Source organism: Pteropus alecto, unplaced genomic scaffold, assembly GCF_000325575.1.
Source record: "Pteropus alecto unplaced genomic scaffold, ASM32557v1 scaffold25, whole genome shotgun sequence".
Classification (NCBI taxonomy): domain Eukaryota; kingdom Metazoa; phylum Chordata; class Mammalia; order Chiroptera; family Pteropodidae; genus Pteropus; species Pteropus alecto.
The window spans coordinates 16,650,531-16,668,165 of record NW_006441955.1 but is presented as its reverse complement, the minus strand read 5'-3'; the positions used below and the strand labels follow the sequence as shown (position 1 = coordinate 16,668,165).

At 34.4% G+C, this 17,635-nt stretch overlaps 1 protein-coding gene across 4 annotated transcripts in view; it reads left to right on the top strand.

The window, feature by feature from the left end:
• The window catches only part of SERBP1 (SERPINE1 mRNA binding protein 1), a 15,408-nt gene extending 474 nt beyond the window's left edge, over positions 1-14,934 (top strand). Inside the window, exons 2-8 of one of the 4 annotated variants that reach the window (XM_015595134.2) lie at positions 3,188-3,352; positions 4,000-4,140; positions 4,253-4,342; positions 4,971-5,045; positions 7,714-7,891; positions 11,005-11,178; positions 12,722-14,934. In XM_015595134.2, coding sequence (XP_015450620.1) covers positions 3,188-3,352; positions 4,000-4,140; positions 4,253-4,342; positions 4,971-5,045; positions 7,714-7,891; positions 11,005-11,178; positions 12,722-12,778 — 880 coding nt within the window. In that variant the 3' untranslated portion in view covers positions 12,779-14,934. Of the gene's footprint in view, positions 1-3,187; positions 3,353-3,999; positions 4,141-4,252; positions 4,343-4,925; positions 5,046-7,713; positions 7,892-11,004; positions 11,179-12,721 lie in introns of all 4 variants that reach the window. The other 3 variants (XM_006919305.3, XM_006919303.3, XM_015595132.2) reach the window with 3 other exon arrangements.
• The last annotated feature ends 2,701 nt before the right edge of the window (positions 14,935-17,635 follow it).

Sequence of the window (17,635 nt, the reverse complement as noted above, 5' to 3'; positions counted from 1 at the left end):
GCGGCTATCTTTTGCGTCTCGAGCTCCGAGCGTCCGCGGGATATTTTGCCGCCGATTTCCTCAGGTTTTCCCCACACGACAAAAGCCGGGTCCCGCGAGCGTGCTAGCCCCAAGTTCAAACCACCGCCTGCAGGGTTCCTGGAGCCACCCCCTTCCCGCCTCAGGTTCTGAGCGGAGGAGCGTGGTCCGTAGATAAGCCGCTCCTCAAGCGTGCTCGGGATCCCGGGAGGTTGTTTCCTTCCCGCGGGATTCCGCAAGCCAGCGCATGGACGGAGGTTATGGGGAAGCGTGGGGTCCCCAGCTTCTTCCTGCCCAGAGGTCTCCCTCAGAGTGCTGCTTTGAGGTGCTTTTGTCTGTTTTAGATTTCTGTCCAGCCATCTTGTCCCACGATGGCGGTGAGCACCCTAGTGAAAAGCTGGAGTCGGAGTTTACACCATGCTCCTAAAGTGTTCGACGCTATGTGATATTCTGGAATAAGCTGCTGTTTTAAGTGCCACGTGTTCTTTATTGTACCACCGCCCCCCCCCCCATTACCCCCTCAACTGTTAAACTTTAAAAGTCACTAGAGCGAGTTTACTGTTGGGAAAAAAGAGAAATTTGACTACACTCGATTGCGAGAATTCTGAATGAAGATTGGTGGTTGCAGGAAATTCTGAGGATCGTTCCTCGTGTCACGATCTTTTCTCCCGATCCCCCGCACTCTTTTTTCATATGATGTGGCTTGGCCCAGGCCTCGTGGTGAAATGAGTGCAGACAGGCTGTCACGTTAGCTCAAGTAGAGTTCTTTTGACTGTGGTTTTTTCTCTACATGTGCGTGAAGCATGGTCAGGATTTCATTGGCGGGTAATAGTTGCTTCTAGGCCACGGTAAACTTCACAGGATTGTCTTAAGCTCGATTTTTTGCGTTTTTACTCACTACGAGTTTGTCTTGTGAATGAAAAAGTAGAACAGTTGAGGATGAGAAAAACATACATAACAAGTAGGTGTAGGACCAAAACTCAGTCTTTAAAATTGTTTTTCTGTGATTAAAGTTGAAATTACCCTTTACTGGCACGTGTTCCTGAAAGTTTTCTTAGCTTTAGTGAGCATTCAAGTAAAATCAAAACAACTGTGTTAGGTTTTGGTTTAGGATTTTTTTTTATAGAATTTTTGTGAGGCTTGGAATGAACTGAGGTAGTGACTAAAACAAGAATTCTTGTATTAAAATTACAGGTTGGGATTAAGCACGAGTTGGAGTATTAGAAAGCATGTATACATGCTTAGGTCAAATATCTATTTAGTCAGCTAAGCTTTATAGCCACCTGTAGCACAACTGAATAAATAATTTAATTTCTGTGTTAAGGAGCATTGGCTACTGTACTTATTTAAACTATGCTCGACTTTATGTATTTGATCACACTAATCCAAAGAAAGCACATGAAAAAATTGAGTCTGAGTATAAATCTAAAATCTTCCAGGTAGGTGTGTCACCCATTTTGAATGTTCAGAGCATAAAGCATAGTTTAAATCCCTCAGTTTTGGTCTTAAAGCACACCTTCGAAATGAGCACTTACCTGGAGACTAGTGTTTTAATTTATGTAGGTAGGAGATTATTTTCTAAATTTATAACCAGGACTGAGTTTGCTATTCAGTAGTCTTTCTTTGGGAAATCTTCCATATTGACTACCAGCATTTTCTTTAGATCAGTGTTGCAGAGCACATTGACCTTAAATTTCATAAAACAAATTTATAAAGGGAGAATGTTGAATGGTAGATCCTGAGGTGAGTCGATGTTCTAGGCATTGGGGATAGACCTGCAAATAATCTCCTCCTCTTGTGGGAAGGATTGTTACCCTGATCATGTGTTCCTTGCCTTTGAATATAATTGCTGGCACAGTGCTAGACGTATATTAGATATATATTTAATATTTATAAGAATTAGTTTCATAGCTTATCTTTTGTCAGTTGAAGAATTTAAGAATTGACACCACAGATTATCACTGAGTAGACCAGGGTGTTTTTGGTTTTTTAATATTAAAAGCCTGGAATCTAGTGAAAATCAAGTGAGCTTGTGACTACAGATAAATTAATCTAGAAGTTTGCGTTTTTAAGTGTCAATTATTGGGTAGATGTAGTAAGTTACTTTTCTGTAAGTCTAATCCTGAATATTGGGTGGAGAAGCAAGACATTGTTCATTTGGGTGTGTTTGGCTTGGATATCATTATAAGGACTGGTTACATAGCCCCGCCCCAACACACTATACATCTGATGAAATATATTTAAAATGCCTTGGTGTAAGATCTAACAATTGTGGTATGTTCTGAGAGTTTATGTGGAATGGACTTTAAAATTTCATTGAAGAGTTTGTTGATATTTACCATTTGGCTCTAGTAACGAGCACCTGAACAACTGTGTAGGTCCTGATGGTGCTCCACTTTCTTAGAAAGAACCAGGGTGGATCAACTTAAAGATCCTTTAGAAACAGATACTTGTAAGCACAAACCAAAAGAAAAAGCTCTCTATCCATAATAATAAAATAATGAGTATTTCCTAGTGGTTACATGAGATTATTTTTTAAAGTTAAGTGTGTTGTGTATATGTATACATGTATATAAAAATTAATAGAAGATGGTGGATGGTGCTTTTTTCTGGTTAAATAGCAGAAATACAGAGTTGTATTCCCAAGTGCCATTTGTTTTCCTTTCAGTTTTGAAATTTCATAAAATAAGCAGCCTTTCATTGTGTTGTTTTTTTCTTCCCAGATTATATAAAATAAAATAGTGTGACTTTTTGTTTTGTTTTGTTTTTTTTGGTCAGTTCTTATCTAGCAAATGTGTGGGATTGCTTGGTTATTATCTTTGGTATCTTTAAAGCCAAATGTATCTTTTCCCTAAAACATCTTTAAATTTAGAATTTTAAATTATAAGAGACTCATCTTGAAAAGTGAGGAATAATAGCTACCTGTGCAAGTGACTTCCAAGTCAGCTACAGAGAATGCTTTAGGGGGAAAACTGACTTGGCAAACTAAATAGTAGTTTGAAAAGTTTGTCTTTAAATAGGAATTTCTGAAAAGTACTTTGTTAAGTTTAGAGATGCACTTTTTCAACAGGAAGTGCTTAGTGGACTGAAAAGAGTAGCAACTTTTTTTTCTTTTAACAGTCTAGGCCTAAGTTTTTTTGTGTTGCAAAATAATTTGCTTATGGTGCTTATTTATCATTTTAGGAATAAGACGTGTTGGAAGAAGACCTGATCAACAGCTTCAGGGAGAAGGGAAAATAATTGATAGGAGACCCGAAAGGCGACCACCTCGTGAACGACGATTTGAAAAGCCACTTGAAGAAAAGGGTGAAGGAGGAGAATTTTCAGTTGATAGGCAAGATTTTTTAATGTCTTCATGTTTTGTCAGTTTGTAGAGTCGCATCTTAACACAAAGCTATATATTGGTCATATTTGCCAGGTAACTGGGTGGTTACATTTATCAGTTTTTCAAAGAAACCTCTGAATGTTTGCATTACTATATTTCAGACATTTTGGTAACAGATTTTAGTGTTCAAATTTATATTTCTTGTAGTGAAACACTTCAGTTGAAATGATGAACAATTTCTTTTCCTTGCTATCCCCAGATGATACATTAACAGGAAACCCCTGTGGGGTAATTGTTTATAGCAAAACAGATTGATTACTCATTATGCAGGTTAGATGTGTTTATTTTAACTATTAAATGTATTGGCGAATAGCAGTTTTACTGGATTATAATGTGAATTGAATAACAATGAAAAAGTATGCACTAGTAAATTATAGAGAATGTCAAAATAATTTTCTTGTTTTTGGAGTTTCCTAGTTTTGATTTCCTTTTATATGTTTAGAAATAGACTATTTTAACTATTTCCTAGAAACACATTTAACTATTGGGTTATGAGCCAGTAAGTATGTGTCTGTATTTTTGAGCCTTTGAATGAATTCCCTTTATTCTTTGTTCTAGAAACCTGGGGCTTGTATAATATTTTTCATTTGTTGTAGACCAATTATTGACCGGCCTATCCGAGGCCGTGGTGGTCTTGGAAGGGGTCGAGGAGGCCGTGGACGTGGAATGGGCCGAGGAGATGGATTTGATTCTCGTGGCAAACGTGAATTTGATAGGCATAGTGGAAGTGATAGATCGTAAGTCTTATATTGGTTTTTATTTTATTTTTGTATTTGAATCTACTACTTTACTAAAACAAAATTTGAATTTTCAGAACTAAAGAGTATTATGTTAACTCAGTTTTGTTAGTTCTTTTTCACATTACAGTGGCTTGAAGCACGAGGACAAACGTGGAGGTAGCGGATCTCACAACTGGGGAACTGTCAAAGATGAATTAACGTTGGTATTCTGTTTGTTTGTTTGTTTTTTTATAAATAATTATAAAAAATTGATCCTATACCTTAATAGAGGTTCACCCATAACTATTAAATTTTATTTGTCCCTGGGACAAGAATGGATGCTTTCATCTCAGAGCTGCTTCCTTACAAGATAATATCTTGTTGGATATGTTTGGTTTATAGTGTATCAAGTGACCAATTTTTCTATATTTTAATATATGTGATAACAGTTTTTCTTTTCATATGGATATGTGAAACCCTACATTGATGCTGTTTGAATAATCTGATTTCTTGTGCGTCTTTTAATAGTTTCTAGATATTGATCTTTTTGGTCATTAAAAAAATTTGATCAGTCAGTGGAACTTTGTTTTAGAACTGTTGTGCTACACTGAGTAAAATACTTATTCTATAACTTGGATCTGTGTACATTTTAAAATTGTTTTCTCTTAAAGGTCTATTAGTGCATAACTTTAGTAGGAGAAAGCTCTTAGGGAGTGTGAGGATTTTAAAATATTTTTGTATAAAGAATTCTTTGGCTACATGTAAATGGACCTAGATGCTTTTCTTTTTCTTTCTTTCCTTAGAGAGTCCCCAAAATACATTCAGAAACAAATATCTTATAATTGCAGTGACTTGGAGCAGTCAAATGTGACTGAGGAAACACCTGAAGGTGAAGAACATCCAGTTGCAGACACTGAAAATAAGTAAGTGATTTTATGTATAGTGATAATGCTCCAACATGGACATCAGTTTTGGTTTTTACCATGAAAAAAACCTGTAGGTATAATGGTATTACTTGATGGTATTTTAACAGAATAGATTTTTATTGTATCCCAGTCCCTCATAGAGTATCTATTAGGAGGAGTGTCTTGCACATGTATATACTGGACTCTAATGGTTTGAAAGAAAAAAATTATTTGAAATTATCATTGTTGTCTTAAAAAGATAAAGAAAATAGTAAAACCTATTAGTCCTAAGCACAAAAATTAACTATTTTAACCTGAGACTAGAGAGTAGGAATAAGATATGTATTTTATCTAACTACCTTATTTAGTAGGGGAAATGGTAATGATAATATAAGTAAGGGTATAATTCAAGTGATAGCTCTCTAGAAATTGGATAAGTGGGAACTGGAATCTGAAATGGGAATTTCTAAAAATTAGACCAAGTAGTTGAAATAAGAGAAATTATAGTATTTAGACCTCATAGTTCAAAGTAACTTTGGATTCTGTTACTACACAGATTTTATTCTGAGACAGATTAAAACTAGAAAACGTGACCACATTAGAATTAATTTCTCTGTCTCTTTGAAAATTTTTTTCCAACAACGTAGAATTTAGAGCAGAGCATTATTGGCATGTTTTAAAATGTATGAGTAGAGAAAAGGGCCAGAATATTCACTAGTTTTCTTAATCTTTTTTATTTTCTGAGTTTTTAGGTGAAAGACTGAGTTTTGGCGTTTTTGTTTATTCAGGGGTGGGAGGGTTTTCAAAATTAATGTTATACTGATAGAAATTTAATGCCTTCTAGTTTCCATCAATCCAAGCAGCAGTTACATGGCTGTCGTTTTTTATAGTTTTGTGGTTTAAAGTCTTGCATAATAGATTATTTAGGTCAATAATACTTAACCAGAGCATATTCAGATAAGTCACAGAGGGGATATTTTTTTAAACTTTGCTTTTTCTCCAGGAAGAATTGCTCCTACGGTGAACCACCAATAATTACTGGAGTATCATATTTCATGGATTTGTTGGAATTAGGAATAATAGATTTATTCTTGGAGAGAGTAGATAAAAATACCTGGTGTTAAGTGATTGGTTTAACTTGGGGTAATATGAATTCATTTATATGAAACTAACAAAAATCATAATTTTGTGTGGTAAACAGTGTCATAGGTGAGTTAAACGAACCTTACGTAACATAAGTACTTCATAATGCTCAACACAACTTTGTTTCTTTAATAAAGAACCTGTGTTTAAATAAGCTTGAGAGTGAGCTATAAGGATTATAAATGTTTACCAGAAGGAAATCATGTATTAATAGGAGATTGGAAGCAAATCCTTAACTCAGGGCCCAGAAATGAAATTGAGGGTATTTGGTCTAAAGATCATGATGATGACATTAGAGTAGTCTCCACTCTTACTTACTCCAGAGTAGGGGAAAATCAGAACAGGATCACATCTTGTAATGGAAGGATAATTTTAAGAAACACAGCTTTTATTCCCTTATGTATTGTTTCCAGAGCTTCTGTTGTGTTTCATTTGATCTTTAAAAATAACCTTTAAAGATAGATGTTAATGGTTTCATGATATAATAAAGTATACTGAGTTCTGTTCTGGATTGTGTCATAACTTATAAGTAACTAGGACCTTTTTTTTATCTATAAACTGACAAGAGTTGGACTTGATAGCCAAGATCTACCTCATCAAGTCAGTGTAAACTTGCTCTAGGAAGTTCTAAGATGGAATTTGTCAAACTGTGAAGAGTAGTGTGGGAGGGAGATATTTGAGCTGTAAAGCTAACTGAATCACCTGCTATCTTTGGAAAGAAGCAGGGCTCCCAGAATAGCAAACAACTTGTTTGGTAACAATTGGAAATTGAGATTAGACTAAAATAATGGATTCCTAGGCCCATGCTTGCTTTCTTCAAAAAGTGAAAAGGATAATATATAATAGAACGTGAGAAGTATAGTTGGAAATAACTAATTTAGTATTACATATTGAAATCAGTGTGTTTTGTGCAGTTTCATTACTAGTGAAAACTGTCTCCTGGCGATACACAGGTTGGTTTGAAAGTTGGAGTACATAGAATAAGGGATTAGTAGAAACTTGGCGTTTAAAGTTTGTTTTAAGTGTTGTTGAATTAAAGCATAGAGAAACAGTGCTTTTATATTCTAGAATGTGAAACTTGGTTTCACAGGCATCCTAGGTGATTACTCTCATATATGTTATAGTTAATACTATGGGAAATTATAGAAATTAAAAATGTGGTTTAAGAGAAGCTGGGCCAATGTTTAATAACAAGGGTACAATTTTAAAGCAGTGTTTTAAGACATGTATATTTTAGGTTTAGTAAAGCCGGTTCCAGATTGTCTTACTGACAGATGAACATTTTAAAAGTTTATGAAGGTGAATTGTATTTTCTTCAGGTATCCATACTTTCACTAAGTCAACAAGATTTGAATTCCTGGTCTCTACCAAATTACATGTTAGCCATTGGGTTACAAAGAAAACTATGTTCCTCCAGTCCTTGGATACCATCTTCCCTAAAAGATTACCAACCAGCCAAGATTAACTTACTCAATAATCATAATAAATAATGTAGATTTTTGTCAACCCCTACCTGATGTAAAATTTAAACATCTTTTCACAGGGAGAACGAAGTTGAAGAAGTAAAGGAAGAGGGTCCAAAAGAAATGACTTTGGATGAGTGGAAAGCTATTCAAAATAAGGACCGGGCAAAAGTAGAATTTAATATCCGAAAACCAAATGAAGGGGCTGATGGACAGTGGAAGAAGGGGTTTGTTCTTCATAAGTCAAAGAGTGAAGAGGTAAGGTTAAGTTTTGTGGTGTTCAAAAATGTTCAGATGTGTCTTGAATTATGTTTATAATTTTTGGTTTAAAATTTCATATAGATAATTTGTTTATAAAGAAGGAAAGCTTACATAGTATCATTTCGGGCCGATAAATTGTTCAGAAAGGAAAATAAACTACATTATCATGTATACCAAAAATTTAGTCCTTCAATCAGTTCATAATTATATTTAATACGGTAGTTCCTTCCCAAAAAAAGATTAGTTGTATATCATACAATTATTATTGTTTAAAATATATGGTAGGTCTTTTCAAAGTTGTGATGGTTTTTTGTTTTTTAATCTTGCCTAACTGATAATCATTCAAAGACTTGTATTAGATTGAAGATTGGCATTTTCATGTAGCTTAATCTAAAATAAAATGAGTGGCTTCATTCACTGGTCAATTTTTGAAACTGTCTGCCTATGTTGTATATAATGCTTAAGACTTTTCAGTAAATGGTAGTACTGAGGATTGATATAAAAAACAAGAGAATTAATTTACAATTTTATTTATGAGACGGGGAAACTAATGAAAATTTTTGAGAAAGATATGTTGTTGGCTTTTGATTTTAAGCCTTGGTGCACGTTCTTAGAGGAATGTCCCAGTGCTGCATCCTTTTATAGCTTGTGTAAGTATGAAATTTTAGTCATAAAGTAAGTTGAATTGAAATGTTATGAAGTCACCCTGTAATAAAAAGATTCAATAGGATTTTATTACATTTTAATTTTCTAAACAAAAAAATAACTCCAAAACAAAGTTGGAAACATTATGAAATAAAACAGGATGAAGAGACTTATTCTTCTGGGTTTAGAGGTGACGTTTTAAACATTGACTATAAAAATAATATAAATGAAGACATTATTTTTTAAGTGTCAAGGCCTATGGAAAAACACATTTTACTTCATTAAAGCACTTGATTATTTTTTCATACCTTTTGCAGATAATGTTTTGGTGTCGGTAAAACAAATAGGATTCCTGATTAAAGACCTTGAAAGTTCATCTTGGGAAGATTGTTCATTTGAACTAGTTAAACTGCTAAGGTTAACATGAAAAAAAATTTATTAGGCACCTTTGAGACGATTATTTGTAAATTTTTTGGGGTCCCTACAGAACTTTTCTTTGAAAAAGATACATATACAAAATGCTGATACAATTTTAGACGATTCATTAACACCCTGAAGCTTCTGCATGTATTTTATAGACATCACGTTAGGTAACCCAGTTTTAAGTATTTTACAGTGAGCTTTTCAGAAATAATCATATGAGATGATATATATGATTAGAAATTTTTAAAAATTATAAAAGGCAAAATTGGTCATGAATAGCTTCGAAACCAGGACACTTTTTCATTATTAAGACACTTAAAGGTGTTTGGGCTCTTCGTGTTATATTGCCTTTGTGATGTGAGTTCTTGTTTAAATCTCGCCTTATTGGCACATTATGGCCCTTGCATTTGATATTCGTAGGTCTTCAAGTTTGTTGTGTACATTATTTTAAGTGTTCTTTTTGTTTTACTTATCTTCAACTCCACAACAAATATGAAGTATTTAGAGAAAAGAAACGCTTTAGAAGTGAAGAACTGAGTGTTATTGACAGAACTGAGACCAGAGACCTTATTTCCTGTTTGTTTCCTGCTCTAGAAAAAACTTTTCTCCAGTTTATCTTGCTAGTTACCTTAAAGTTTAGGGATGTGCCTTGAACATCCAGACTTCCTTTTTCTTTATTGTAAAATCTTTGAGGTGGTTCAGTAGTATATCAACTTTTTATTTTACGTCTGTGCTCTAGAAATGTACAGAAGCTTCTAATTAATGGTTATCGTTGCTTTGCAATAGCAAACATTTAAAAATTAGAAAGTATATATCATTAACTTTAATTTGCTAGTGGTCTTGTGGATTTACATTTTGTTTTAGAATTCTTTAAAATTAATATTTAGAAAAATTCTCTATTTAAATTAGGTTGATCTGGCACTAAGAGATGATATTTAATTCGTTACTAAAGTTTGTTTAAAGCAGGGGTCCCCAACCCCCAGGCCACAGACCAGTACTGGTCAGTGGCTAGTTAGGAACGAGGCTGCACGGAAGGAGGTGAGCAGCAGGTGAGCAAGCGAAGCTTCATCTGTATTTGCAGCCATTTCCCAGCGCTAGCTAGCATTACTGCCTTGGCTCCTGGTGATCATCTATCAGGCATTAGATTCTCATAGGAGCACCAGTCCCTGGTGCCACAAAGGTTGGGGACCACTGGTTAAGGGGATGAAAACATGGATACAAATACAAAACTCATTTGTACTTTAAAGGTAGTTATTAATAGTTGTAATAGAACAAAATATTATTCCTTTCTAAAAAATTATACATTCATTTTTAAAAATTAAAACCTGTTTTAAAGTAGTATGAGAAAAGTCCAACTCGAAGATTAAAGTTCATCCCAAACATATAAGAAATTAGGCATTAAGCAGTGTAAAATTCTTGGGCTTTTGCAGACTGGGTCGTGTAGCTTACACATTAACACAAAGTAGGATCTAGATTTCACAAACATGACTTCATTTTTAAGATGATTCCTTTGGTATATTTAAAGTGTGGTTTTATTTACGTGCAGCTGTTCAAGATTTCCTTGTGTAAAGTTGTGTTTCACTTGAATTGGTAGCTCTTGTTTATATGGAGGAACGTGTAAAAGTTGTATATAAACAGAAAAGCATTCCGAGAAGTCTTTATACAGTTTTTCTTCCCAAGTCATGATTGGAAGAATATAGAGCAAGTTTCCTTTATAACTTATAAATTATGAAATTTAGTATTACCAATATTAGAAACTTTATATGTCATCTATCTATGTCTCTTTATGAGGGATTTCTTTATGGGGTTCTAATCTGAAGGACAGTTTAAATGTACTTATCCAGACTTTGAGTTGGGAATATGAAAGAGAAAGGAATTCTTCCTCAAGATCACACTATAGCTGATTGATCTCAAAGCTTATTATCTGTAGTGGTGTTGATGTATTTGTTTACACAAAGTTCAGGTTGGATATTTGGCTCATTTAGAAATTTGCAACATTGCTTTCCTATTAATCACCGAGTGGCCTTCACTTAAATATTTAGGCTCATGCTGAAGATTCGGTTATGGACCATCATTTCCGGAAACCAGCAAATGATATAACGTCTCAGCTGGAGATCAATTTTGGAGACCTTGGCCGCCCAGGACGTGGTGGCAGGGGAGGACGAGGTGGCCGTGGGCGTGGTGGACGTCCAAACCGTGGCAGCAGGACTGACAAGGTAATTTTGACTTATTTTGTCCTTTTAAGTAATTTGAAGATGACTTCTGGCAAATCACTGCTCAAGGTCCTTTGGGAGCATGAGTAGTAGAAGAAGAGGTAGACATGCTTTCAAGGAACTGCATTTTAGATTATATTTTTGTTTAAAGCACTTGAATGACTATCACCATTTCTTGACTACTAAGTGCTGGTCATGGTGCTGTGCTAGGCATTTTATGTACTCTCATCTAACTCTTGTTACTGCGTAGATACTCCATTTTACAGAAGAGGAAATTCAGGTACAGAGAACCAAGTTAACTCTTGGCCTTTGCCAGGGTCTACCTGAAATGCCAACTACTTACTACCTTTGCTCTGACTCTTCACTGCTTTTTAGGTCTCAGCTTGTATCTGTTATATAATTGTGTGACACTTACTAGATCAGTGGCTCCCAGTCTTTTTGGCATCAGGGACCAGTGCTCCTATGCAATCTAATGCCTGATGGATGATTTGAGGTGGAGCTGAGGCGATGATGTTAGTGCTAGGGAGTGGCTACAAATACAGATGAAGCTTCACTTGCTCTCCCACTGCTCACCTTCTACTGTGCGGCCCGGTTCCTAACAGGCCACAGACCAGTACTAGTCGGCGGCCCAGGGGTTCGGCACCCCTACAGTAGATGATTGTCTAGTAGACACCTTTTTTGTTTTTTTTGTCCTTGATTTTGTAGTCTTCCATGCCTCCGTTGCACTGTGCAACAAAAAACTTAAGTTCTTAAGAAATATTTTGATAGAAGCCCTGAGGATTGATTTGAACTCTGCTCTGATGCCAAAGTCCATGCTTTGAATGTGTAGACATTATTAAAGTTAATAGAGCTAACCTTTGGGTTAGTTCATTGTCTCTTGTGGTCTATCTAGGATACAACCATAATGTTCCCCTGAATTCTCAACACCTGATAAACAAATTGGGGGACATACCTGCTTGAGTCTCAGTGTTTGATTATAATGGTAACTTAATGTTACAGATTTTACGGAACAGTGTAGTGATACTGTGTTTTTGTTCTTCATCTGATATCAGGTGTTTTTAAGAGCCAGTGTTGTATGTGGACCTTTAAATACGTACTTTATAAATAGCACTCGGCAGTTGGGTCCCTTTCTAACATTGATAAAAGTGCTGCTTAAATAATTATAATCAATTTCTTAGCCTGCTTTCAAATTGATGCCATTCTTATTTAGCACGTGGGGAAAATATAGGAATACTTAAGAAAGTAAGGATCTTCATATCCCATATTACTCTACTTAATGTTATTTATTAGAAAAGTGAAATAACCGTGTTGTGACTACTATGGAATTTCCTTAGGTCTTGATAGACTGTCAGGGCAAAGCTCATTTGCAAGTATTTGTAGTCTTATTCTGATCCATTATTTTGCCTTAAAGTAAAACCTTTGACACGTTTTACTTAGTATTTTTAATAACTTGAAGATTTTTTTAGAGTTCTGTGTCTGAATGTAGACACTGGCAAATCATTTTCAAGAATTGAGAATTATTAATTTTGGTTTGTTTCTTTTTCAGTCAAGTGCTTCTGCTCCTGATGTAGATGACCCAGAGGCATTCCCAGCTCTGGCTTAACTGGATGCCATAAAACCACCCTGGTTCCTTTGTGGACCCTCCTCTCTGAGGTTTTGCATGCTTAAGGATCCCAAACAACTAAGAAATTTAAAAAAAAAAAAAAAAAAAAAAGACTGTCATTCATACCATTCACACCTACAGACTGAATTTTATCTGTTTTGAAAATGAACTTCTCTCGCTACACAGAAGTAACAATATGGTAGTCAGTTTTGTATTTAGAAATGTATTGGTAGCAGGGATGTTTTCATAATTTTCAGAGATTATGCATTCTTCATGAATATTTTGTATTGCTGCTTGCAAATATGCATTTCCAAACTTGAAATATAGGTGTGAACAGTGTGTACCAGTTTAAAGCTTTCACTTCATTTGTGTTTTTTAATTAAGGATTTAGATGTTCCCCCAATGACAAACTGGTTTTAAATATTGGACATAATATCAGTTTTAATACCCGCTTTGCATTTTCACACGTGGTCAACCTGGGACATGTAAACTTTGATTGTCAAATTTTATGCTGTGTGGAATACTAACTACTTTATGTATTTTAACTTAGTTTTAATATTTTCATTTCTGGGGAAAAAACCTTTTCACTTCTCATGATAGTTGTTATATGCTAAATCTTTATATACAGAAATATCAGACTTGAACAAATTCAGAGCACATTGGTATATTAACCCTTGTTCCTGCATGGTTCATTAGGATCCAATTATAATTGAGTCACATTTTCAACTATATTTGCTTTTAAAATGTGACTTTCCCATTTTAAAAACCAAACACGACACCTTACTGGTGAAAGTTGTTTAAGCTACTTATTGTTGATAGACACATTCTGTCAGGTGAAATAGTTTATGGAAGTTGGGCTTTCCCCCCCTCGAACAGGGTGGGTGGAACAAAGTTGATTTGGCTGATGCATAATATTTGAACTGTGTCTGGCCACTCAGTATGATTTGTGTATGTGAAAGGTCCCAAATCAAAATTGTACACCCATAATCAACAACCCTTTAATCCTTCCTTGTCCTAAAGAAACCAAAGGTCACACTGGTTAGTAAGGTGAGATGGGGAGAGTATGTTAATTTTGGAATTTGGAAAGCAGACAGCTTTACTTTATAAGATTGGAACAACAGCACCATCCATGAAATATAAACCAAAAATCTAAATTGTTTCTGAATTTCCTATATTGTTATTAATTTTGGTCTTAAGTTGATAGATGACTATTCCACAGAAAGTGATAAGTATCTTTTACCTCTTTCTCCATTAGAAAATTAGGTTAATAATTCCTGAACCAGAGCATCTCCACTTAGTAAAACATTTATGAAGAGAGAATGATCAATAAACAGGTTTTCTAGGCTCCTTTTTTCTTTAAAGTCTTCTGCCACATTTATTAATAAGCAGGAAAGAAATTTTACTTAAGTTTTAAAGATTTTTTGTCATTCATTTTCAGTAATTTTCTATGTATTGTAACGTCCAATTTTTAAAAAGATCTTAAGTCATAGAATGTCTGCTATTTAGCTGATTAGTTCTCCCATATACTTCTAAGAGAAGTTGTATAGTACAAAACTTATTCATTTGGATTAGAGATATTAATCTAGTTACCTACTAGTTTGACATCTTAGGAAGGAGGTAATTGGTTTTCTAATGATGGATAAACCTGTGCTGGTGTTTTGGATCTTATGATGCTAAGCGTGTTCTGCACTGGTGCTAATGTCTAATATAATTTTATATTTACAAACATACCTGCTACCCAGAGGCAAGTATTAATTTAGTCCATATGGACTACTGACCCCTCAAGATTGCAACATTCATTTCCTCAGTTCGTTTAGCCTTTAAAAGTATCCTAACTCATATCTGTATGTGTAACATGTTTATAAACCTCTTGATTTCTAGCAACATATAGAAAACACCTGCTATTAAAATACTTTACAAGTTCTATCCACTGTCAGCCATTGCTGGCATTCTGTCACTTGAGAATACACAGCAATATCTGATATGTTGCAAGCTTTCAAGATAGCCTGAACTTTAAAAAGTTGGGTCCATTAGTTGTATCTGATGGATGTAAATTTGCCTCTTAGATCACTTTCTGTCAAGAGCTAAAACTGTGAACCTAACTTTCTTTTACTGGTGGGTAATAACTGAAAATAAAGATTTTATTTTCATGCTCACTTCTTAAAAGTCATAAAAACACTCAGATAGGAGCCCATTTATCGTCATGTGTTTTCTGATCTGTTTGTACACTCCCAAGATAATGCTCATATTTCATTTTTTCCCTTTAAGCTTAGATTTTATGTGGGGTTCTTGTCAATGCATTCCTGTTTTAATGATTATTATAATTGGAAAGTTCAATCCTTATAAAATGAATTTCAGGGACTGACCGAACAATTGGCATTTCTCTTAGCAGACCACGTTTTGAGTGTGAAGGTTAATCATACTGAATGCCACTGTTTTTTTGTTTTTTGGTTTTTGGTTTTTTTTGGAGTGGGGTTAGGGGGACAAACAAGGTATAATACTCAAAAGAAAATGCTTGATACAGATCCCTAAGTAATAATGATGGCTGATGGACTTTTAGTGAAATTTGATGCTTTTAAATAGAAATAATGCCAGAGTTGATATTTCTGAGGATATTTTCAGCTTGCTTTGAAGATAGGGCTGTCATTTCTTTTTTGGTTAAATATTTTGAGACCTGTGTGGACCTGAAAGATTTAAAATGTGTCACTAGGCACTATACATCTAGTTACTTTACTCAGTTTTACTTTAAAAGTGGAAGCAGGACATATGTTCCAGGGCTTATTTTTTGGTATGGGTTTGGAGGGAGTTTATTCTGATTGTGTTCTTTTCCTAATTGCTAGAGACGGTCACACTAAATAGGAAAATGTTAAACCATTAGGGAGTTGTGTAGAAAGTCTAAATATTGTATATTGGATTTTAAAAATATATCTTTAAGAGCAGTAGCATTATGTAGAAAGAATCAACAAGTATTAAAAGGTTTAAAGAACCTTTTGGAGAAGTATGAAGCTTCTGGAACCTGAATGATTTTGACTTTAAGGTAAGATTATATCAGGTATATTGGACATCTATCTCAACATTGAGGTAACTGATATAACATTCTACAGCTCTCAGGAGCATGCAGTTTTTTGTTTTTTTAATTATTGGGGTGACATTGATCAACAAAATCCAGTAAATTTCAAGTGTAAATTCTACTTTCTAAAGAAAGTAAAATAAATGTTTAGAAAATAGAATCTAACCCAAAGATTTGTAATTTTACTGAAATTAATATGTAAATAAGTGTAGCATGTCTCCAAGTTAACTGGAGAAAGCCCAGAACTTGATTACCAGTTTGCTTTGCATAGTATATCTAGTAACAAGTAGAATGATCTCTAATCAACTTACAGACCTAGTAATTAGTGAAATATCATCATTTGCAAAATTATCAGGTTTTGTCATTGAGATATATATTGTGTCAGCTTTCAGAAATTTGGGTTCATTTACTTTTTGCTCGTGTTCTCACAACTTGATCTTACTTGATTTTGAAGTTAGAAAAATAACGGAGTGTACATCATAAGTAATTGAAATAAGATCTGTTTCAAGCTGAGAAGGGATTTACTAAATCAAAGAATATAGATAAAGAAAGATTGTGACCTAAATGATGAGAAGCTTAATTTGAGAAAGTAGTATATGAAGGTAAATTATTAAAGCCATCAAGATTTTGGCCACAGAGGAAAGTTACTAACATGGAAATGAGTGTCATTTAAATAAGTGCTGTATCTAAGCAAATTTCAGCCTGTGGCTTGTTTTCGTACAGTCCCTGAGTTAATCGCTTCTACATTTTTAAAGGGTTAAAAACAATATTCTACAAAGATCTGTATAGTCCACAAAGCATAAAACATCTGGCTCTTCACAGAAAATGTTTGCTGACCTGTGATATAAGCTTTTACTCTAAGGGCAACATATAATTCTTTTAAAGTTTTAGGTACAAATCATCTTACCCCATGGGAAATTGTGAAATCAGAATTACTTTAAAGCAAAGTTTTTCCCTCTTACTGCTATAATCAGAATAAAGACAAAATATGAGAGCCTCTTGATAGAGATGGTCTTGTTATTTTAAGAAAAGATTATGTGGCTTGCAACTTAAAATGTTCTGAAAGCTGTTAAGTATAAATTTGCTATAAGTAAGCTTAATGCCGTGATTATAGTTTAATGTTTCATGTTTAGTGGCACTCTGGCAACTTAGTGCTGAGATCTTTCTGTTGTGCTGATTGATTTTTACATGATGATAATTCTGAACATTTTGTATAGGTAAGAAAACTAATATTTTGATTAACTCCATAAGTTGAGCTGGGACAAGAATGTTTCTGAGGACTGCATTTCTCTGTGCTTTATCAGGAGACTATCCATTTGGCAGAGTTTTAGCTTTCGTGCCATTGATTACTTCTGATTTGAGTAACTGGGAGTCAGTTTTTAACTTGTAAATGGAAAGAAAGAAAAGATGAGAAATGGCTCATACAAATAAGAAAAATGCAAAATTTACCAAATTATGTTTTTATTTGAGGTGTTAATTATGTTTTAAATCAAGTAAGTAATGTTTGTCCCTTTTGCTACTCATGTGGTGGGAGGGTGGCAATTCTAGTGCGCTTGTATGTGTTCTAAGCCTTGTGCATGGAAGACATGAAAGATACCTGGTGACAGCTAGTATCTGACAGTTTTCGTTATGGATTTTCAAATCTAGGTAATTCATATCAGATGAGAATTGCTCTTAACTAATCTTGCTGTGGCTTTATTCCTTATATAGCTGCATTAAGTGTTACCTGTATGGAAATGTGAGAATTGAAGGGTTAATATTCATTTTTTTTTAATATTTGGTAAACT